The sequence below is a fragment of the Fragaria vesca genome, linkage group LG3, assembly GCF_000184155.1.
Source record: "Fragaria vesca subsp. vesca linkage group LG3, FraVesHawaii_1.0, whole genome shotgun sequence".
In the NCBI taxonomy this organism is placed as follows: Eukaryota; Viridiplantae; Streptophyta; class Magnoliopsida; order Rosales; family Rosaceae; genus Fragaria; species Fragaria vesca.
Window position 1 is genome coordinate 21135116 of NC_020493.1, and position 17463 is coordinate 21152578.

A 17463-nucleotide genomic window follows, 5' to 3' on the forward strand; every position below is an offset into this window, starting at 1 on the left:
GGACTCACCGGAGATGGAAAGTGGTCGGGGAAGCTGCTGGAGTCCGCTAGGGTGGAGGCGCGCCCTCGCCGGTGCCGTACGGTAACGAAAGGAGGGACGTCCGCACTTTAAGAGCCGTGCGGACGTCCGCACCTGATAATGGTCGTGTGTGTGTATATATATATAATCAACAATGGCTTTGATTATGTCTAACAACAAGATGAGAATCTTTAGTGTGGCTCTTTTTCTCTGTCTTTTCCTCGTCTTCTCCTCCGCCGAGAGCAGAAAACTCAGCAGTAAGTAACTCCAACACTCAAGTTTTAACTTGTAATCGCTGACCGTTAATCAAGATTTATTGAGCTATAGATTGTTTAAATGGTGCAGATGGGAATGGGAAACCAAAGTATGACACTGTTTATGGGGTAAAACCTACAAACCAATGCTCAGGTATCATGCAGGCGTTTGATCTGAGTGCTGATGAATTCTTCGCAATCAACCCTAATCTCAATTGCAATGCTATCTTTGTGGGTCAATGGATTTGTATCAGTGGATCAGCATAAGTTAAGCTGCAGCTCTGCAGAAGATTTGGCATGCATGAGATATATCGATCTAAGCTAAGAAAGAAAAATGAATGCATGAATAAAGCTAGAGAACAAACTAGCAGAATTTTTGGTTTCTTTTTTACATTGCTCTTGGCTTAGTGTTATGTTGAGTCCAAAATTGATAGTATGATTTACACTAGTCATACTGCATGATTTTTCAACCTTCATGAACCATGGGGTAGTTGTGACAAACAACAGTAACACATAGAGTATAAATGTATAATACAATGATTACATGAGAAATAATGTTTGTATGAGTTGGCTGACTATCACCGTCTTGCACTTTCCCGTGCTGTGGTAAAATGATAACAAGTATACCATTTTGAATAATGCTAAGTGAAACATATTTTCAAGCATAAATTTAGATGAAATGGGCATTTATTCATTGATTTCATTCATTGACCGAGGAGTTCAATACAGCCTTATCATTTCATAAACAATTCAATGAACTCATATATAGGTCATTCCGTCATTGCTCTAGGCAAGCATGAAAACTAAAAAAAATAAAAATTAAGGGGCAAGGCTGCAGGAGGCTGCAGGCTTGTATTCACAGGGTTAGAAACAAGCAAACATAACCTCCAATTTAGTGTAGTTTTCATTGTTTTGATGGATTGCGAACGACATACATATATGAAAATGATTCGTTCATTTTTTTTATATAAACACACTCAGTAATTACAATTAGATGTTTTGATTCAGGCCCCTCCCTAAGATAGATGTTTTGAATTTAGAGTTTACCACGATGAGTGATTATCATCCATGAGGATAAGAGTCGTCATGCCTAAGCTGCTAAGCATCCTAGTGATTACATAGCGTTCATAGTGTTCCATGACAATGTTAAATAGACATCTAGCTAGCCATTCCATAAGACAATTGCGTTGCTTAAAAACAAACAAGTAAAATTTGCAATTTGTTTATGAAAAAGAGAAAGGAAGAACTGAATCCAGGAGTATGTAATGCTAGGAATTTCATCAAACATAAAAAATGGAACAATAAAACTGCTAATATTTGTATAATTTAAAGGCCAAGGCAATTAAAAATGGTTCAATACACATCTCGCTCAAGTGCAAAACATAATAAAATTCACATCAGTGTTCATACTTAGAAAGTAATCCATAAAGCAGGACAACAAAATGAAAATGAAATCCTGAGCATAAGCTGATAACAGACCAACTTCTTAACTGATTCAAACTAAGTACCGTCTAAACTATAGGAACAACACTGTAGTTGCCACCATATTGTTTAAGCAGTAGCAGTTTGTAGTGCTGCTTGTCGCTTCCTTGCCTCTTCAATGATGGTGAGCTTGATACCCTTGCCCTTGGGAAGTGACACCCAAGGCTTTGTACCCTTGCCGATGGTGAACACATTGCCAAGACGGGTGGCAAACTCATGACCAGCAGCATCCTGAACGTGGATGGTCTCAAAGCTTCCCTTATGCTTCTCCCTGTTCTTGATGACTCCGACACGTCCCCTGTTCCTTCCACCAGTCACCATGACAACATTTCCAACATCAAACTTAATGAAGTCGATGACCTTGTTGGTCTCCAAGTCCAGCTTGATAGTATCATTGGCCTTGATAAGTGGGTCTGGGTAGCGAATAGTTCTACCATCATAAGTGTTGATATATGGGATGTTCTTCTGCCCAAACTGCACGGAGCGAACCTTGCAGAGCTTAAACTGCACATGAAAAATAGAACGCGAAGCAGTCAATAAACCGACCGAAGGTACACAGAAAAGCTAACCTAAACAACTACACAATGCATAGTATACGTGAAACAGGTATACAACTCATCAATCAGCTAGTTGCAAGATAGCCTAAACTTGGGAATTAAACAGACTAAACCTAGCAAAACAAACCATGGATTTCATTGTGTTATTCTATCTCACAAGCATTAGAAACTGTTGCACCACATTTCATGTTATCAACACTATACATCCAGAAGCTCAAATAAGTACATATCTCAAAAAATGTTGTAACATAAACCAAATAGAGAATCATTCAGTCACCTAAGGTTAAAACATAACTGGATTTCCGAAAAACCAAACAGAGAGCAATAATCAACCAAAAACCCACCTTTGCCTCCTCATCCCTGATCGAATGGAGACGGAAACGACCCTTGGTGTCATACAGCAGACGGAAATTCTCATTGGTTTTTGGGATGGAAACAACATCTGAAAACACACAAATACATAACAAGTTTCAGTACCATTCTGATCAAACACATTCATAACACAAATCCTAGATATCGATACTTATTTGCACAACAAACAGATGCTAAAAAAAACAAAGATCGAAGCGGGCATACCCATGAAACCAGAAGGGTAGGTCTTGTCAGTCCTGACCTTGCCATCAACCAAAACATGACGTTGCATGAGAATAGCAATGACCTCACGGTAAGTGAGAGCATACTTCAACCTGTTCCTCAGAATGATGATCAGGGGAAGACACTCCCTCGATTTGTGTGGCCCAGATGATGGTTTGGGAGCCTATAAAGCACAGATTTTGAAGCACACCCAAGTCATATTACAACAAACCCAAATCAAAATGAAGCCAAAGATTCAAGCTTTATGGAAATTTAACACTTGGGGATTCAGGATTTGACTTACAAAAGCACCACCAAGCTTGTCGAGCATCCAATGCTTTGGGGCATTGAGCCTCTTCAGATGCTTCTTCAAACCTCTCGCCTGTAATTATCAACATAAAACCCACAGTCATATACAGAAGATAGATCTCGATGAGAGAGAGATGGACAGAGGATTACCATGGTTGCAGAGGAAGATGGAGAAACCCTAGATGAGATGAGCGAAGAGACAGAGGGGAGAAACGGCGGAGAGGCAAAGATTTATATGAGAAAGGGGTTTTAGGGTTGGGGAAGTGTAGTGTGTGTGATTTGGTGCGGTAAGGTACAGAGTGGGCTGGACTGACGAGGGGTCTGATTGGATGTGGAGGACACATGGGACTGTGGGAGTGGCTGGTAGCTTAATGCTTTGGCTGATTAATTAAAATTCTATTATTTTGTTTTTTTAAACTTGAGACTCTTAAATGCAGATTTAAAAAATAAAAAATAAATTGGCTTTTTGTTCGGTTGGAAGTGGTAATAGGAGGGGGTAAAAATTTTTCTTCAGAATGGTCATACCTAAAATAATCTCGGTCTCAAACTAGTAATTTATCCAGCTACCATTTTGAAATAAAGATAAAATAAAATAAAATATAAAAACTAACTTATAGCAAACATTGCCCAACTAAAATAAAGTGATTACATAGCTTTCCCCTAAAAGCCGCCTTTCCTTTTCTCTCCTAGTGTTAGGATTTTTATGTCTTCTTTTTGCAACCATGAGTTCTATCAATGTGTCTGCCAGCCTAAAGTTTTCTTGGTGGGAAACTGCGTACCACTTGTGGTATGTTATGGCATGTATGGAGACCTAATGGGAAGATGCAAGTCAAGGAGGTTGAAATTCATCGGGTCCTCTTGATTTTTGCAGATCCATCAAATCGAGATATGGTTTGGAAAAGGGCACCATAAGACTACAACTGTGCGCCAATTGCTCTAGCTTACTACAATGGTATTTTTTTTTTGTTAATGATGATTCATTAAAAGGCAGAAGCCCAAACGATGCCTAGTACAGACCATCAAGGCACAAAACAAAGAAAACAGAGAGTTAAAAGCTTCATCTAATCTCAAAGACAAGAAAAAGAAACCAGAAACTCAACAAAACAGTCAACACCATCAGCCGATCCCTGTTGCTGTCAGTCCATCCGAAATCAAAGCGGCAAGAAGAGGCAGTGGTGGCTGAGTCGCCCACGGGAGAAGGTCCACCGCCTCAGTGGCCAGCAAAAATGTTATAGCCCCGTGAAAATGTTGTCGTTGGTGACAGCGCTTGTCGTACTAGATTACACTTGGTGGAGTTTCTATGACGTTTCGATCGGAGCGGGTAATGACCATGATTGGTTATACACTCAGTGGATTTTAAAAAGATCGACAAGAATCACAAGAAAGTTGGAAAAGTGGAGATTTGAGTATGTATCCCTTTGAACAGTTCTCCGTTTAGCAAACAGAGTAATTATTCTCTGTACCCGGAACACCATGTGGCACTGTCAGGTGTTGTACCCGGCCAATCATATAACTCAGATTCATGTGGGGACCAGCAAGGGGTGGAAAAAAGAAAAGAAAAAGTAATTAAATACACCAATCAGAAATAAGGATAAAACACGTGGACCAATAAGATTAAAGGGAAACATAAAACAGATGGTGTTCCGGGTACAAATAATAATTTCCCTAGCAAACAATGGTATTTGGTGGAGGATATTGTGGAATTTCTCTATAAGGTCAACTACGAAATATGCTTTGGTTGTTGTTCAACTTGTGGATTGGGGACACATGTGGGATTGCCGTATTTAGGTCTTACCTTAGATGAAGATGATGATGTGCTTAACGCTCTGTGTTGAGTGAGATGGCTCCTCTTATGTCGTTGCAAATGATGGGATGCAGTCACGGAAATGAGACAGGAGCTAGGGTTTCGCAAGGTCCAACCCTTGTTTTCAAAATCCCATTTCCCTGATGTGATTCTAAACCCTTTTGTAGGGGGATTTTAGCCTCATCATTATGTTGCACTGAGAGAATTGCCGAAAACCAGTTTGGTTTCTTAGATTGTCGCAAGTAAGCGACGTAATAGGTATAAGAGGGTCTCGATCATTTCTCCAGGGAAACTAGATTGTTGCAGGTAATCAGCGTAACTGGATTTCACTGCAACAATATGGTTGCAACTTGCAATGGTTATTGTCGAGCGAGCAATCTATGCGACTTTGATATAATTGCATGTAACAACGTCACTTTATATAGGGCCAACACTACCAGGCTAGTGCATATTTCTAGATTTGTGATGGTACTTACACACATCTTTTAGTTAATTGATACTCCACAACAGTTTCAAGTCTTTCGACACTAACAGATCATTAGAAGCTATGCTCAAAATGATGGATTACCGGACAGTCTCACTAGCCAACTTTGATAATGTCTAATGATATCGGAGTTTATTGAATCCTAAATGTTTATTTTTTTTCAATATATTTTTTTTTAACAGATGTAAAATATGAGAAGCGAACAACAGTACAGAGCGTAAACCAAAAAATAAAGTAGAAAATAAAAAATAAAAACAAGTAAAGCGGGTAAATTGTTTCCCAAGTTCTAGGCCTCGTCACCAAGGCATAACTTTTAACATTTTCTTCACTACGACTAGCTTCACATACACGAGTCCATGGCGGCGAAGCTTCAAAACCCTTTCTTTTAACTGATCTTCTTCTTCAAACTTCAATGATCCTGACCCTCTCACCACCAAAACCTTATATGGGCCACTGTTGATTTCGGCTTTGAATTCAAGCTCAACACCAATGGCGGAAGAGAAAGCAAATGAAACCGCAGCCACCAGAGAAGTAGAGGAGGCGCCGAAGATTGAGCCTATCCGGATGCCCACGCCGGAGGAGATTCGCGGCCAAGACATGATGAACAACTGTGCTGTGAAAACTGTGATTAGTGGAGTCATGGGTATGGCTTAAGTTCTCTGTATCTTGCATTTCTTGAATTGGGTTCGGCTTGTTTTTCCTTTTTGCTCTGCTTGGTTTCCAAGAAACGTGGGAAAGTTTGTTTCTTTTTTCTTTATCGAATTCTGGGTTATAGAGACTCATGGGTTTTAGAGTGTAGCTGTAAAGATTGTAACTTGGGGTTGGAATTCATGAGAGAAGAAACGTTCCATTGAATTAGTCGTTTTTCCATCACATCTGAGTGGATTTGAACTGGGAATTTGGGTTTTTGTTCAGCTTAGTGAGCATATTGGCATCAAGAAAGTTGTTTACTTTGGTTTTCAATGCATTTGCTATATGGAGTTATTTACATTACGTCATGTTCCGCGTTGTTTCTTTATGTTGGGTTCATTTAGATGTTCGCAGGTTGTCTGTGTTCAAATTTACTGCTAGGGTTTTGCTCAAATTAGTGAACTCTACTAGAAGGTGTGGAATGCTGTTGTACTTTGATCTTGAATGTGAAGATGAAGAATTCAACTGTGCCTTCCATGTAAAAATTAATATTAAGTGTCATGAACATCATGTAAACCACTGGAAATACGTTTCATTCTATTTTCTACGTTCTTTGTTAAGCAACTGATGGTAAAAATTAATTGTTTAGAGTGTGGCTTTTAGGATCTTGAACTCGAATTGTAATGATGGTTTGGTCTTTAACTGTTGTTGGGATTTCATAGGTGGTGGACTTGGGTTGATGATGGGTTTGTTTCTTGGGGCTTTAGACAACCCAGTAATGCAAGACCAAATGACTGGAAGGGAGCAATTTGTTTACACAGCTAAGCAGATGGGGTCAAGGGCTTGGGGTTCTGCTAAGGCATTTGCAGTGATGGGAGTTCTTTTCTCAGCTTCTGAATGTGTTGTTGAAAAGGTACTGAGGAATATGTAACATACTCATATATATGTGGTTGATGAGGTTTTTATTCTCTGGTACTGGACTGACTCTGGATTATTGGTTTCAGGCACGGGCTAAGCATGACACAACAAATACAGTTGTTGCGGGATGTTTCACTGGAGGTGCAATGTCAGCAAAAGGTAACCTTTTTACCCCGTCAGTTAATCATTGAGGTGCATATGATATTGTGATACGTTGATGTACCGACCTAGATAACCTATAATTTTGGATGAAGTCCAGAAATATGAATCCTTCTGTGTAGTGAATTAGTGATGTAGTCTGTAATGCTTCTGATCAATTTGATTGCCTAGATCACCATATCAATTTCCCTCTCTGCTCCTTTTGAAGCTGGAGTTGAAATATTTGTTTTAATAGTTTGTTCATTTAGGCGCTAGCCTGTACTGAGGGTTGGGAAACTGTAGTGTAGACACAATCGCTGAACAACATTTATTAATAACTTCTCCAAGGAGATGTTTATGAAATTAACGCCACCCAATATTGCAATTCATGTGATTGCTTTAGCCTTATCCTTTATAAGTATGTGCATTCATATCTTAATACAGTTGTGAAAGAATTCATTCATTGCATCATGTTTAATATTAAGGTTCTATTCAGACGACATTACATCATAAGTGGGTCCAAAATGGGTTGATGGTTCTGTAAACAATGGCGATAGTTTAGTTTTTGTACACCTCTCTAACCTCTCTGGTACTATAGTTAAAGATTGGAGTTCCACTTAAGATCCATAACCAAGAATTGCATTATTTAGAGTTTTGGTCTTTCGATTGATGAAGCACTCTCTAGTCCTGACCTGGACAGGGTAAAGAAGCCAATCATAGAATAAGTGTCGTAGCAAGATAACATATCACAGTAGTAAATAAAAACAGAAACCAGAATAAGATACTATTGGTGTACATCTTGTTGGAGTTCTCATTATTTATCCTGCTGTCAAAGTGATTTCCTGACATGAATGTTAATCTTACACCTCTGCTGTTGTGCTTCTGTAGCTGGTCCAAAAGCAGCCTGTGTTGGTTGTGCTGGGTTTGCCGCATTTTCGTTGCTGATAGAGAAGTTTCTGGATAGACATGAATGAGTGTATTAGAATCCTGTCTCAATTTTTGCAGACGCTAATTCCGACAAATCAGTAGAAGAGATGTAGCTTCTGGCATATGCAGTAATACAAATAGTTTTGCTTAGATTGAGCTTCAGCTCTTGTTATAATTGTTTATCCCAATTCACGAAGGGATGCTTTGGCCAAATTAGAAGGTCAATGATTTTGTATTATGTTTTCTGTTGTAGACCAAGAGTTTTCAGATTCATAATTTCATCAGAGGATGTATTCTTCAAACTCGATAAATGATCTATAGAGAATGGCTTGAAGTTTCAAATAAAATTCTTGTTGTCGTACTTTGGCATATTGCAGCGTTTACATGTCAACACTGCGTCTAATTGAAAAGTTACTGTTGGTAGTACAGTCTGAGAAACATGAAGAACAAGGTTAACTTCTTACTTGATGAAGAACAAGGTTAACTTCTTACTTGGTTATAACAATAGTAATCGAGAACCATAACCCAGAGCAAAGAAAGAGTCAGGCATAAGTTATCAATATCAAATCAATATTCCTGTTCCTTTCAACAACAACAAAAAAAAACTCAATATTCCTCTTCACATAAGGAGTTTTAAGGACTATGAGAGATATTTATTTTCAGTCATGAGATTTACTTGCATTTTATCATTCCTAAAAAAATGTCTCAAGTGAGCACAATTGTGATCAAAACAATATAGACAATCATCATCGATGAAAAACGAACAACAAACTAAAGAGGTAAAGAGTATGAAGTTCCTTCTAATAACAAAATGTTTACATACCTAATCATTTTCATTTTCAATTTTAGCTTCTTGATACCTAATTAGGCCCAGACCTGAGTTTATATTGTTTTACAACATCGATCTTTAATGTTTTCATGGCTGATTGTACTTTTTTTTTTTTTAATGATTATTAGAGGGCATCATTCTTAGAATTCGCCTCAGGTCTTGAAATCTCAAATCCAGTATTAAAATCAGTGAAATAAAGTTGTGATTGTTGTGAGAATGATATAGTTTTACCTTTTAATCGATTAAAAAAAAACGAAAAACAAAGTGAACATATTTTTATCTGGTCGAGGTAAATCATCATTTTACAGTTTTACTGGGCAATTTTTTTTGCCTTAGTTTGGAAACCAATCCTCAAGTTCTCTTCACCAGTAAAGTAGCCGAGAGAACCAGTAAAGTAGCCGAGAGAAACAGAAGAAGAAGAGAGAAAATGTCGAAGCAGGGTGCTGAGGTCGTATGCGTCACCGGTGGAAGCGGCTGCATTGGATCATGGCTCGTCCGCCTCCTCCTCGACCGCGGCTACTCCGTCCACGCCACCGTCAAAAACCTCCGTTAGTACTCTCAATTTCCCCTTTTTAACAGAAGTAACAGACACCACTCAACACTGTTCTTGTTGCAGATGACGAGGCCGAGACGAAGCATCTAGAAGCCCTAGAAGGAGCCTCCACCCGTCTCCGTCTCTTCCAGATCGACCTCCTCGACCGCGCTTCCATCTCCGCCGCCGTCCACGGCTGCTCCGGCGTCTTCCACCTCGCCTCTCCTTGCATCGTTGACCAAGTCCATGACCCCGAGGTGAGGTAGCTCCATCTTCTCCGATTCACGCTTACAGATTCAGCTTCTTAGTTTCGGATTTCAATTGTGTACACAGAAGGAGCTTCTGGATCCGGCGATTAAAGGAACTCTGAATGTTCTGACGGCGGCGGAGGAGGCTGGAGTCAGGCGCGTGGTGGTCACGTCCTCCGTCTCGGCCATCCATCCCAGCCCTAGCTGGCCTGCTGATGTGGTCAAGAGAGAGGATTGCTGGACTGATGTTGAGTACTGCAAGAAAAAGGGAGTGAGTAATGCCTTTTGAGTTTATGTGACTATCTGCGTTTTGGTGAAATTGTGAAGTATATGATGCTGATTGTGTTGAGTGTTTTTTTGGTTAGTTATGGTATCCTTTGTCGAAAACGCTGGCGGAGAAAGCGGCTTGGGATTTTGCCAAGGAGAAGGGGCTGGATGTGGTTGTGGTGAATCCGGGGACGGTGATGGGTGATGTTATTTCGCCCAGGCTCAATGCTAGCATGTTAATGCTTGTGCGCCTTCTCGAAGGTAACTTCTTTGTGTAAGAAAATAGTATCTGGTTCGGACATTGAAGTTGTACTAGTGTTATTGGGAAAAAGAGGTCATACTGGTCTTGTTTGGATGGTCTAGCGTTCGATAAGATCATACATTTATTCAGTTTGTAACTGATAAATGCTTTTAGTAATGATCTGACGACATGTATGTAGCGAAGGAGAATATTATCTTGCAGTACATGTGACAACATGATATATGCATATCATCTTCTTTATACATGATCTAAAAGTGCCCAAATCTTTGTATGATGGAGGCTGTGGCAGGTTGATAAACTAGAGCTCAGGTGGTGGAAATATACTTTCTGTAAGACATGTCAGTTAAAGAGAGGTTCATTTTGGTATCTGAGAGCTTGAAGAAATTATTTATTTTCAGACTCTTAAAAGAAAAAATCTTCATCTATTACACCACAGGTCGTTTAGGTCTTTTGTGGTAATCCGCAAGTTTGGAGAACCTGAATTTTGTGTTTCTGATGTGTGGTTCAGTAAAGGGATCCCTCTACGCCTCTTCACTAGCATATGTGTGTGTGTGTGTGTGTGTTTTATTATTATTTAAGGTCAGGAAGGTTTAATTTATGATTTTTTTTGGTGTCTGTGTCCATGCCAACTTCTCTGTACTTGCTCCTTGTTAGCGGAGGACTGAGCAAAAAGGAATTAATCTTAGCAATAACATGTGTAAAAGAAGAGTATTGATCCATTTAAACAAAATTGTATTGACAATGTCATTGGCAATCCATTCTGCAGGCTGCACTGAAACATATGAGGATTTCTTTATGGGTTCTGTACATTTTAAAGATGTAGCTCTAGCACACATTTTAGTTTATGAGAACAAATCAGCCACTGGTAGGCACTCGTGCGTTGAGGCGATATCACATTATGGTGATTTTGTGGCAAAGGTAGCTGAACTTTACCCTGAGTACGAGGTTCCCAGGTAAACTACTGCAAATGATTTGCAACTGAAACTCTTCGCATAACTTATGTTTGGGACCTTATTGTACTGGTACCATTCTTGAAGTGGGCAGTACACCTATGTTCTGAAACATATTCAGTGGACTTGCAATATCCTGAAACTAATATTTGTCCTAGAATTATCTAGATATTGAAATGCTGGATTTGCAACTTAAAAACTGGAAACAAAACATTTTACGATAGTTTCTCTAGAAGCCTCCACTGTCCACACTATAATCAAAATGTCTTGGCCTCATTTCTTAAGCACAACCTATACGGCTATATCCATGATTAGCATAGGAATATTCCATATCATCTGTTGTGATTTAGAGGTTTGTTTGTTATAGAAATGCTGTATTGATGTCCTGTAGAAGGTGTTTCTGGTTGGATAAATGTGTTATATATCCGGTTTGGTTTGTCTACAATCCCTCCGGAACATAAATTTCATACTTTTTTTTTTTGTTTCTCTCGAGTTCTTTGATTGAGTTTTTGGAATTTCCATGTGCTTTGACTAGAAATTAATTTGTAATTGCTCAAGCCTAACATGTTTATCTGGCGCAGTTTGCCAAAGGATACTCAGCCTGGTTTGTTGAGGGAAAAGACTGGAGCGAAAAAGCTAATGGACTTGGGTATAGACTTCATCCCCATGGATCAAATTATCAAGGATTCCATTGAGAGCCTAAAGAGCAAGGGATTTATTTCGTAAAATGCAGCTGTGAGGGCATGAAACTTATCAGGGGCCAAAATATCATGTAGAAGTGGTGAAGACATGTATGTTTATATTATGTACCAGTCATGTCTCCTTGCAATCTGTATGTGAATAAAAGTTTGCTTCTCTAAGTATCTAAGTTAAAGGATGGACATGAGTTGGAAAAAAAAGGGAAGTTTGCTTCTCTCCCTTGTACTGCTGCTCTTGTTCATTTGCTTTGTGTCACTCTCATCCACAACCTCTACTTCTCAGTTCTCACAGAGTATACGAAGCCGCAGCCAATTAGTCTGATGTCATTGTTAAACATCTGCTCAAGATCTTCGACGCTGGACTCACCTCTGTTGTTGACCTAAACTTTATCCCTTAGGGCAGTGCCATGTTGGAACTGATCTAACAACACTATCACAACCTGATGTCAATTCCTTCTCTAAACAAGATATAAACGGGCATCTGTTGTGGCATTTTCTCAGATGTGCTCAATTGTCATGACCGCCAATTTAAAATACTGTCTACGTTTTATTGGAGGCACCTCCATATAAGCTGTGCAGTAGCACTGGCGGGAGCACACTATAGCTAATGGGGCTATTGCCCCACTTGATTATTACTTTTTAAATATCTTATGGCTAATCGAGCAACTTAAATATATTTTTTATGAGAAGTTTTAATTAATTTTCTCTTATAGAGTTTTTCGTAAACTACTGTAATGAAAATAACATTCATTAAAAAAAATCATGCGTCCTCTACTGTGTATCGGGATGATAAGAATTTCTGGGTGAGTTTACTCTCTTAAGAAATGACCAGTTTGTTTCACAGAGGACAAGAGGAACTATTATATTCCACAGTGGAAAGAAGTTACAAATATCATTATTTAGCATTTACACAAACAAATGTTTATCTAGTGTAACTCTAACACAGTGACACCTCTCTAACTTTTTTCACTCTCCCTTCTCAACCTGTTTGGAGATTGTCTCTATATTCGTTCTTGATTCTCAAGTTGTATGATAGAAACTTCATTTTCTTCACTTTCTTTTACATAACTCGGTTTCCATTCACAATTAAAACCTACAACTTCGGATTCCCAACATGACAAGTTGCAAGCATCAACTTGATCAACCCAGATGATGTCTTCTACAGGCAGCTCTTCGAGAAGCAAATAGTGAAGACTTGGCTAGGCATTTTGACATTAGAGAAACCCTCCAGCGAATATTGATCACAAAGTTGATCAACCTTCTCCAAGACAACAATCTCCTATCTCCATTGCTAAATAAACCAGATATTCAAAAAGTTGCTTATTACCTGTTGTTCTTGCTAGGCCTGAGATTGGATTTGTATAACACTGCAAATAAATAATTTGATTAAATAGGAAAATTGATACCACAGTGCAGATTTGTAATCCAATAGTCCTAAAGTTCTAGAGAAACTAATAATCTCTTCTAAAAAAAAATAGAGAAACTAATAATCTAGTTTGCATTGGTATTACCAATATAATCCATGGGCATCTTCCCAAAATAAGCATATTATATACTTTGATTTAAGTAAGAATATTCTTAAAAAAGAAAAAGACATATATATCTAATTGATTATTTGTAAAAGTAATTTGAATATCTATTAAGTAGAGAGATCCGAATGCTGATTTTAGAGGTATGAACAAAAACTTTTTTAAAAACGAACAAAAAATGAAAAAGTTAAAAGAAAGACAACATTGCTCCTCCCACCTATGGCTAGTAACCGTCGTCGACTTCCCTGCCTCCAGACTACACCATGTACGTCAAATCTAGACGAGATATAGCAAAATCATTTTGGATCTGGTCGAATCTAGCCAAATTGGTAGATCTCGTTCGATTTGAAGAATGATTTTTTTGTTCATTTTTATTTTCTTTTCAACGTTGATAACAACTAATTGGCACTAGAACTAGGGTTGATCTAGTCAGATCTATACAGAGTATAGCCAAATCTTGTTAGATATGAGCCGATCTAGCCAAATGTGGTCGGATGTAGCCTAGATCCAGTTGAATATGTAAAAAGTCTATCTTTGCATTGGTTGTGAAAGTAAGGAAACCACGTTGATGAATTCAATAATTATTTCCGGCAAATGACTTGATCGTCGATACTGAGTCTTCTCCCTACTATACAAAATAAAATATTATAAAAGAAAGTAGTGCTTATAGAACGTACCTTTGGTAAATCATTGATTCGTTGTTTTCATACACATACATCAGAACTGTCACCATCTTCATATTTCATCTTGTCTTTTATATGCCTCATAAGTGGTTTAACATTTTCTCTAAAGAAACAAAATGCTATTTAGAAACTAGACAGATTGTTTGTCAATTATCTACAGAGTGAGTTACTTATAGGCGTATTAGAGGATTCTAGAATGACTATTTGAAAACCAGCGTTCCTTAATCTGTGTGCATTAGTAGTTTTGATAATTTTATATGGTCTAGATTTGAATTTCGTGTTTCCATATACGACTCTTGAAAATTTATGTGAATCAATATAGGAACACATATTTTATTTATATTACCCACTTTTTAATTGGTCTTTAGTTTTGTTTACATCTAATTTTCAAATGGGGAACAATATGCAAAAGTTATATACGATAAAAAAAAAAACCCCCTAGAAGCACCTCTCTTATAAATATCGCTCCCATTCAAAAGCGTCTCGATACTGCCCTACTGGTATAGGCTTTTGGCCTCACCAGTAGACCTGTAAATGGACCGGATCTTGATCCGGACCCGTGGTTTTTAAACGGGTTTGGATCGAAAATTAGACCCGTTGATCCGTTAAGGACCCGGATCCGTTTTAAAATAATTAAATAATATTTTTATAAATATAATATTATTGACAAATATTAAATAATATAATAATTATTTGGATAACCTAAACGTCTAAATTGTGTTTAAAGTATGATCATTTGATGAAGTTGAAGATTACTGATGTCTATGTTCTTTTTATGCTCTTTGCTAAATACATTGGAGGTTTAGTATTTTGAATATATTAGTTTATTGTTAAGGAGTATTTTGGCCATGTAATTCAACTTTTGACGTAAACCTTTATTTTGTTTTGATGTAAACCTTTATTTTGTTTAATATTTCATTAGTGTTTTATGAAAATTTATGATAAAATTAAGAAGTTATTATTTAAAGTTTGAAAATATTTATAATTATAAACGGATCAGATTAATGGGTTGGGTATCCGTTAACCCGCCGGATCCTGATTTGGATCTATGTATCAAAGATCCGGCGGGTAACGGGTCGGATCCGGATCTAAAATTTCTATTACAGATCCGGATCTAGGTAGATCTGCTCCAGATCCGGTCTATTTATAGGTCTGCTCACCAGTGCACAATGGGTGCGGCCAAACACATTTCTGGTTCTCATAATCTGCTCGTTGCTCATAAGGTGCTCAGATATCTTTGTTCTATTTGTATATGTTGCTAAAATGATGTGTGGTAGTTGATTAGTGTTTACACCCCCTCCCCCTCATGGGGTACAACAACATGAGCATACCCTTGGCACACGGTATTTGGAGCTAAATGATGGTCGTCGAAGACCAGGGCACCATGCCTAGCAGCCTAGCAGGGTGGTCAATCTCCCACCTTTGCCTGGGAGCTCCACACAGAGGCCTATGTAATTGTGTTACTGTTTAGTTAGATTTTTTCAAGTTTATAGTCGGTATTTGATAGGATAAATAGGTATTACGTTATTTTTCGATTTTGGTTAAGATGCTTATTAGTTACTTTTTGCGTGTAGTTTGAGTTTGGGTTTCTTATGGCTGAAACAATGTCGGTATGGACTTTTAGTTTGAAGTTCAGTGTGGTAAACACTTAACAAGAACTTTTTGATTGAGCATGTTCATATATTTTCCGGTATGACGTAAGAGTAGTGTCATCAAGGAAGGTCTATCCTTGCTTGCCAAAACAAGAGTAGCCGAATCCGAGCAGAAAGGAATGAGGACTCTAAATTGATTATCAACTGCATTCAACTTGTTAAACAAACTAGTAAATAAAAATTAAGATGTGAAATGTCAGTAAACTGTGGCAGATTTCTTAGATAGTTAGATGTTATGAGTTCAAGTCTCACTGACATATGTAAAGAATAAGGGTCAAATTTTTGAAGTCGATGAAGTTTTCAGAACGTGAACAAGTTAATGAACGTAGATAAAAAATTTAAATAAAAAAAAAACAGAAAAAAAAAATGAAAGAGATAAGATTCCAAGTCCAAAGTCCCAATGCCATGCATCACCACCCTCCTCATCTACTTCTGAATTTCGACCCTTTTCCGGTCACATGCACCATTGAGTTTAACCATTAAATTTTAGAATTCTAGAAAACTACTTGAGTGGTAGCCCAGAGTCCAAATTACATACAGAAATACCCAAAATCAAAATCCCAAAATGGCTTCTAAAGGGTCCTCACTTGCACAGCTCCTTTTGTTCATTTGCTCTGTCTTACTATTTCCCAATCCCTCTTATTCTTCTGAAGGCAACAAAGTCTCTGTGGATTTGTACTATGAAACCCTTTGTCCTGATTGCTCTGATTTCATGATCAAACATCTCATCAAGCTCTTCGACACCGGACTCATATCCGCCGTTGACCTCAATCTAGTCCCTTACGGCAACGCCAAGGTCGGACCCAACAGCACCATCACTTGCCAGGTTCAAATTTCATCTCTTCTTTCCTTTCTCAATATAAAAATTGAATCTTTCTGTTTTTGATCAATTAAAATTGAATCTTTCCTTCCCACAAAAAGGATGAATTTTCTATTGTCCTAGCTAGTTCTAGCTTTTGGGTAATTTTTAATTGTAATTTGCCTGTAGAAATGTGAAAACTTTAGGGTGAACGGTGATGAACTGTTTCTGGGTTCTTGGTGGTGTGACCATTGAAGCTCTGATGACGCAGTAATTTTTAATTTTGTGTAAACGGTAAATTAGAAAGAAAAAAAATGATTAAAACCCATGAAATGCCACCTGTAAGCCACAAAATCTGGGTAATGAAAGCTAAGAAATCTCTGACTTGATCTTGTTTTGGTTCTTGGTCTGTTTGTAACAGGAATTCCCGACTGGCAAAACAAACCAACTGTTATTACCTACCTCATCAAACCACCAATAAACTGTTTCATTCTCTCTCCCACACTCTCTATATATATATATATCTCTCTCTCAGACTAGCTTTCACTTCCATGGCTTTCGCTAGCAAGACCCTTTCGTTTTCTCTAGGTTTCGGGTTTTTGTTGTTGTTGCTATGGTCTCCCCACACATGTTCTGCTTCGGCTAGAAGTTTTATGCCTTTGGAATCTGGCAAAGTGTCCTTGGCTCTGTACTATGAGTCCCTCTGCCCCTACAGCGCAAATTTTGTTGTGAATTACTTGGTCAAGCTCTTTGAGGATGATCTAATCTCTATTGTTGATCTCAAGCTTGTGCCTTGGGGCAATGCCAAGCTCAGAGGCAATGACACCTTTGTTTGCCAGGTTCTTATCCTTCCTTTTCCTTTTTGATGTTGTGTCTTGGTTAAATCAACTGGTGGCATTTCATTGTCTGATTTTCTAGAT

At 38.2% G+C, this 17463-nt stretch overlaps 4 protein-coding genes across 6 annotated transcripts in view; 3 read left to right on the plus strand and 1 right to left on the minus strand.

The window, feature by feature from the left end:
* Positions 1-1567: 1567 nt before the first annotated feature.
* Positions 1568-3412, minus strand: LOC101311455 (40S ribosomal protein S4-like). 2 transcript variants are annotated; one of them, XM_004294732.1, is made up of 5 exons: positions 3344-3412; positions 3189-3266; positions 2888-3068; positions 2656-2753; positions 1568-2258 (listed from the first exon to the last, which is right to left on the minus strand). In XM_004294732.1, the coding sequence occupies exons 1-5, from the start codon at positions 3344-3346 to the stop codon at positions 1824-1826; spliced, it is 795 nt and encodes a 264-aa protein (XP_004294780.1). In that variant the 5' UTR covers positions 3347-3412; the 3' UTR covers positions 1568-1823. The 2 variants fall into 2 exon arrangements, with proteins under 2 accessions (XP_004294780.1, XP_004294781.1); XM_004294733.1 differs by having other exon boundaries at positions 3189-3374.
* Positions 3413-5779: 2367 nt separating this feature from the next.
* LOC101311947 (mitochondrial import inner membrane translocase subunit TIM22-1-like) lies at positions 5780-8348 on the plus strand. Its single transcript, XM_004294734.1, has 4 exons — positions 5780-6124; positions 6834-7024; positions 7116-7188; positions 8056-8348. Exons 1-4 carry the CDS (start codon positions 5971-5973, stop codon positions 8139-8141), a joined length of 504 nt encoding a protein of 167 aa, XP_004294782.1. The 5' UTR covers positions 5780-5970; the 3' UTR covers positions 8142-8348.
* A 956-nt stretch (positions 8349-9304) lies between these two features.
* On the plus strand, positions 9305-12326 carry LOC101311170 (cinnamoyl-CoA reductase 1-like). The gene is made up of 6 exons (XM_004294731.1): positions 9305-9471; positions 9540-9712; positions 9789-9974; positions 10069-10231; positions 10999-11185; positions 11764-12326. Exons 1-6 carry the CDS (start codon positions 9351-9353, stop codon positions 11906-11908), a joined length of 975 nt encoding a protein of 324 aa, XP_004294779.1. The 5' UTR covers positions 9305-9350; the 3' UTR covers positions 11909-12326.
* Positions 12327-16209: 3883 nt separating this feature from the next.
* LOC101312234 (gamma-interferon-inducible lysosomal thiol reductase-like) overlaps positions 16210-17463 on the plus strand; it is a 3321-nt gene continuing 2067 nt past the window's right edge. Inside the window, exons 1-2 of one of the 2 annotated variants that reach the window (XM_004294735.1) lie at positions 16376-16570; positions 16965-17382. In XM_004294735.1, the coding sequence (XP_004294783.1) occupies positions 17095-17382 (288 nt within the window). In that variant the 5' untranslated portion in view covers positions 16376-16570; positions 16965-17094. Of the gene's footprint in view, positions 16571-16964; positions 17383-17463 lie in introns of both variants that reach the window. The other variant, XM_004294736.1, reaches the window with a different exon arrangement.

Excerpts from the sequence above, each read along its gene's own strand:
- LOC101311947 (XM_004294734.1), top strand. The coding sequence starts at position 5,971 with ATGGCGGAAGAGAAAGCAAATGAAACCGCAGCCACCAGAGAAGTAGAG. Across the intron at positions 6,125-6,833 it reads TGTGATTAGTGGAGTCATGG|GTGGTGGACTTGGGTTGATG; the intron begins GTATGGCTTAAG and ends GGGATTTCATAG. Across the intron at positions 7,189-8,055 it reads AGGTGCAATGTCAGCAAAAG|CTGGTCCAAAAGCAGCCTGT; the intron begins GTAACCTTTTTA and ends GTGCTTCTGTAG.
- LOC101311455 (XM_004294732.1), bottom strand. Across the intron at positions 3,069-3,188 it reads ACAAGCTTGGTGGTGCTTTT|GCTCCCAAACCATCATCTGG; the intron begins GTAAGTCAAATC and ends TGTGCTTTATAG. Across the intron at positions 2,754-2,887 it reads CTACCCTTCTGGTTTCATGG|ATGTTGTTTCCATCCCAAAA; the intron begins GTATGCCCGCTT and ends GTGTGTTTTCAG.
- LOC101311170 (XM_004294731.1), top strand. The coding sequence starts at position 9,351 with ATGTCGAAGCAGGGTGCTGAGGTCGTATGCGTCACCGGTGGAAGCGGC. Across the intron at positions 9,713-9,788 it reads ACCAAGTCCATGACCCCGAG|AAGGAGCTTCTGGATCCGGC; the intron begins GTGAGGTAGCTC and ends TTGTGTACACAG. Across the intron at positions 9,975-10,068 it reads AGTACTGCAAGAAAAAGGGA|TTATGGTATCCTTTGTCGAA; the intron begins GTGAGTAATGCC and ends TTTTTTGGTTAG.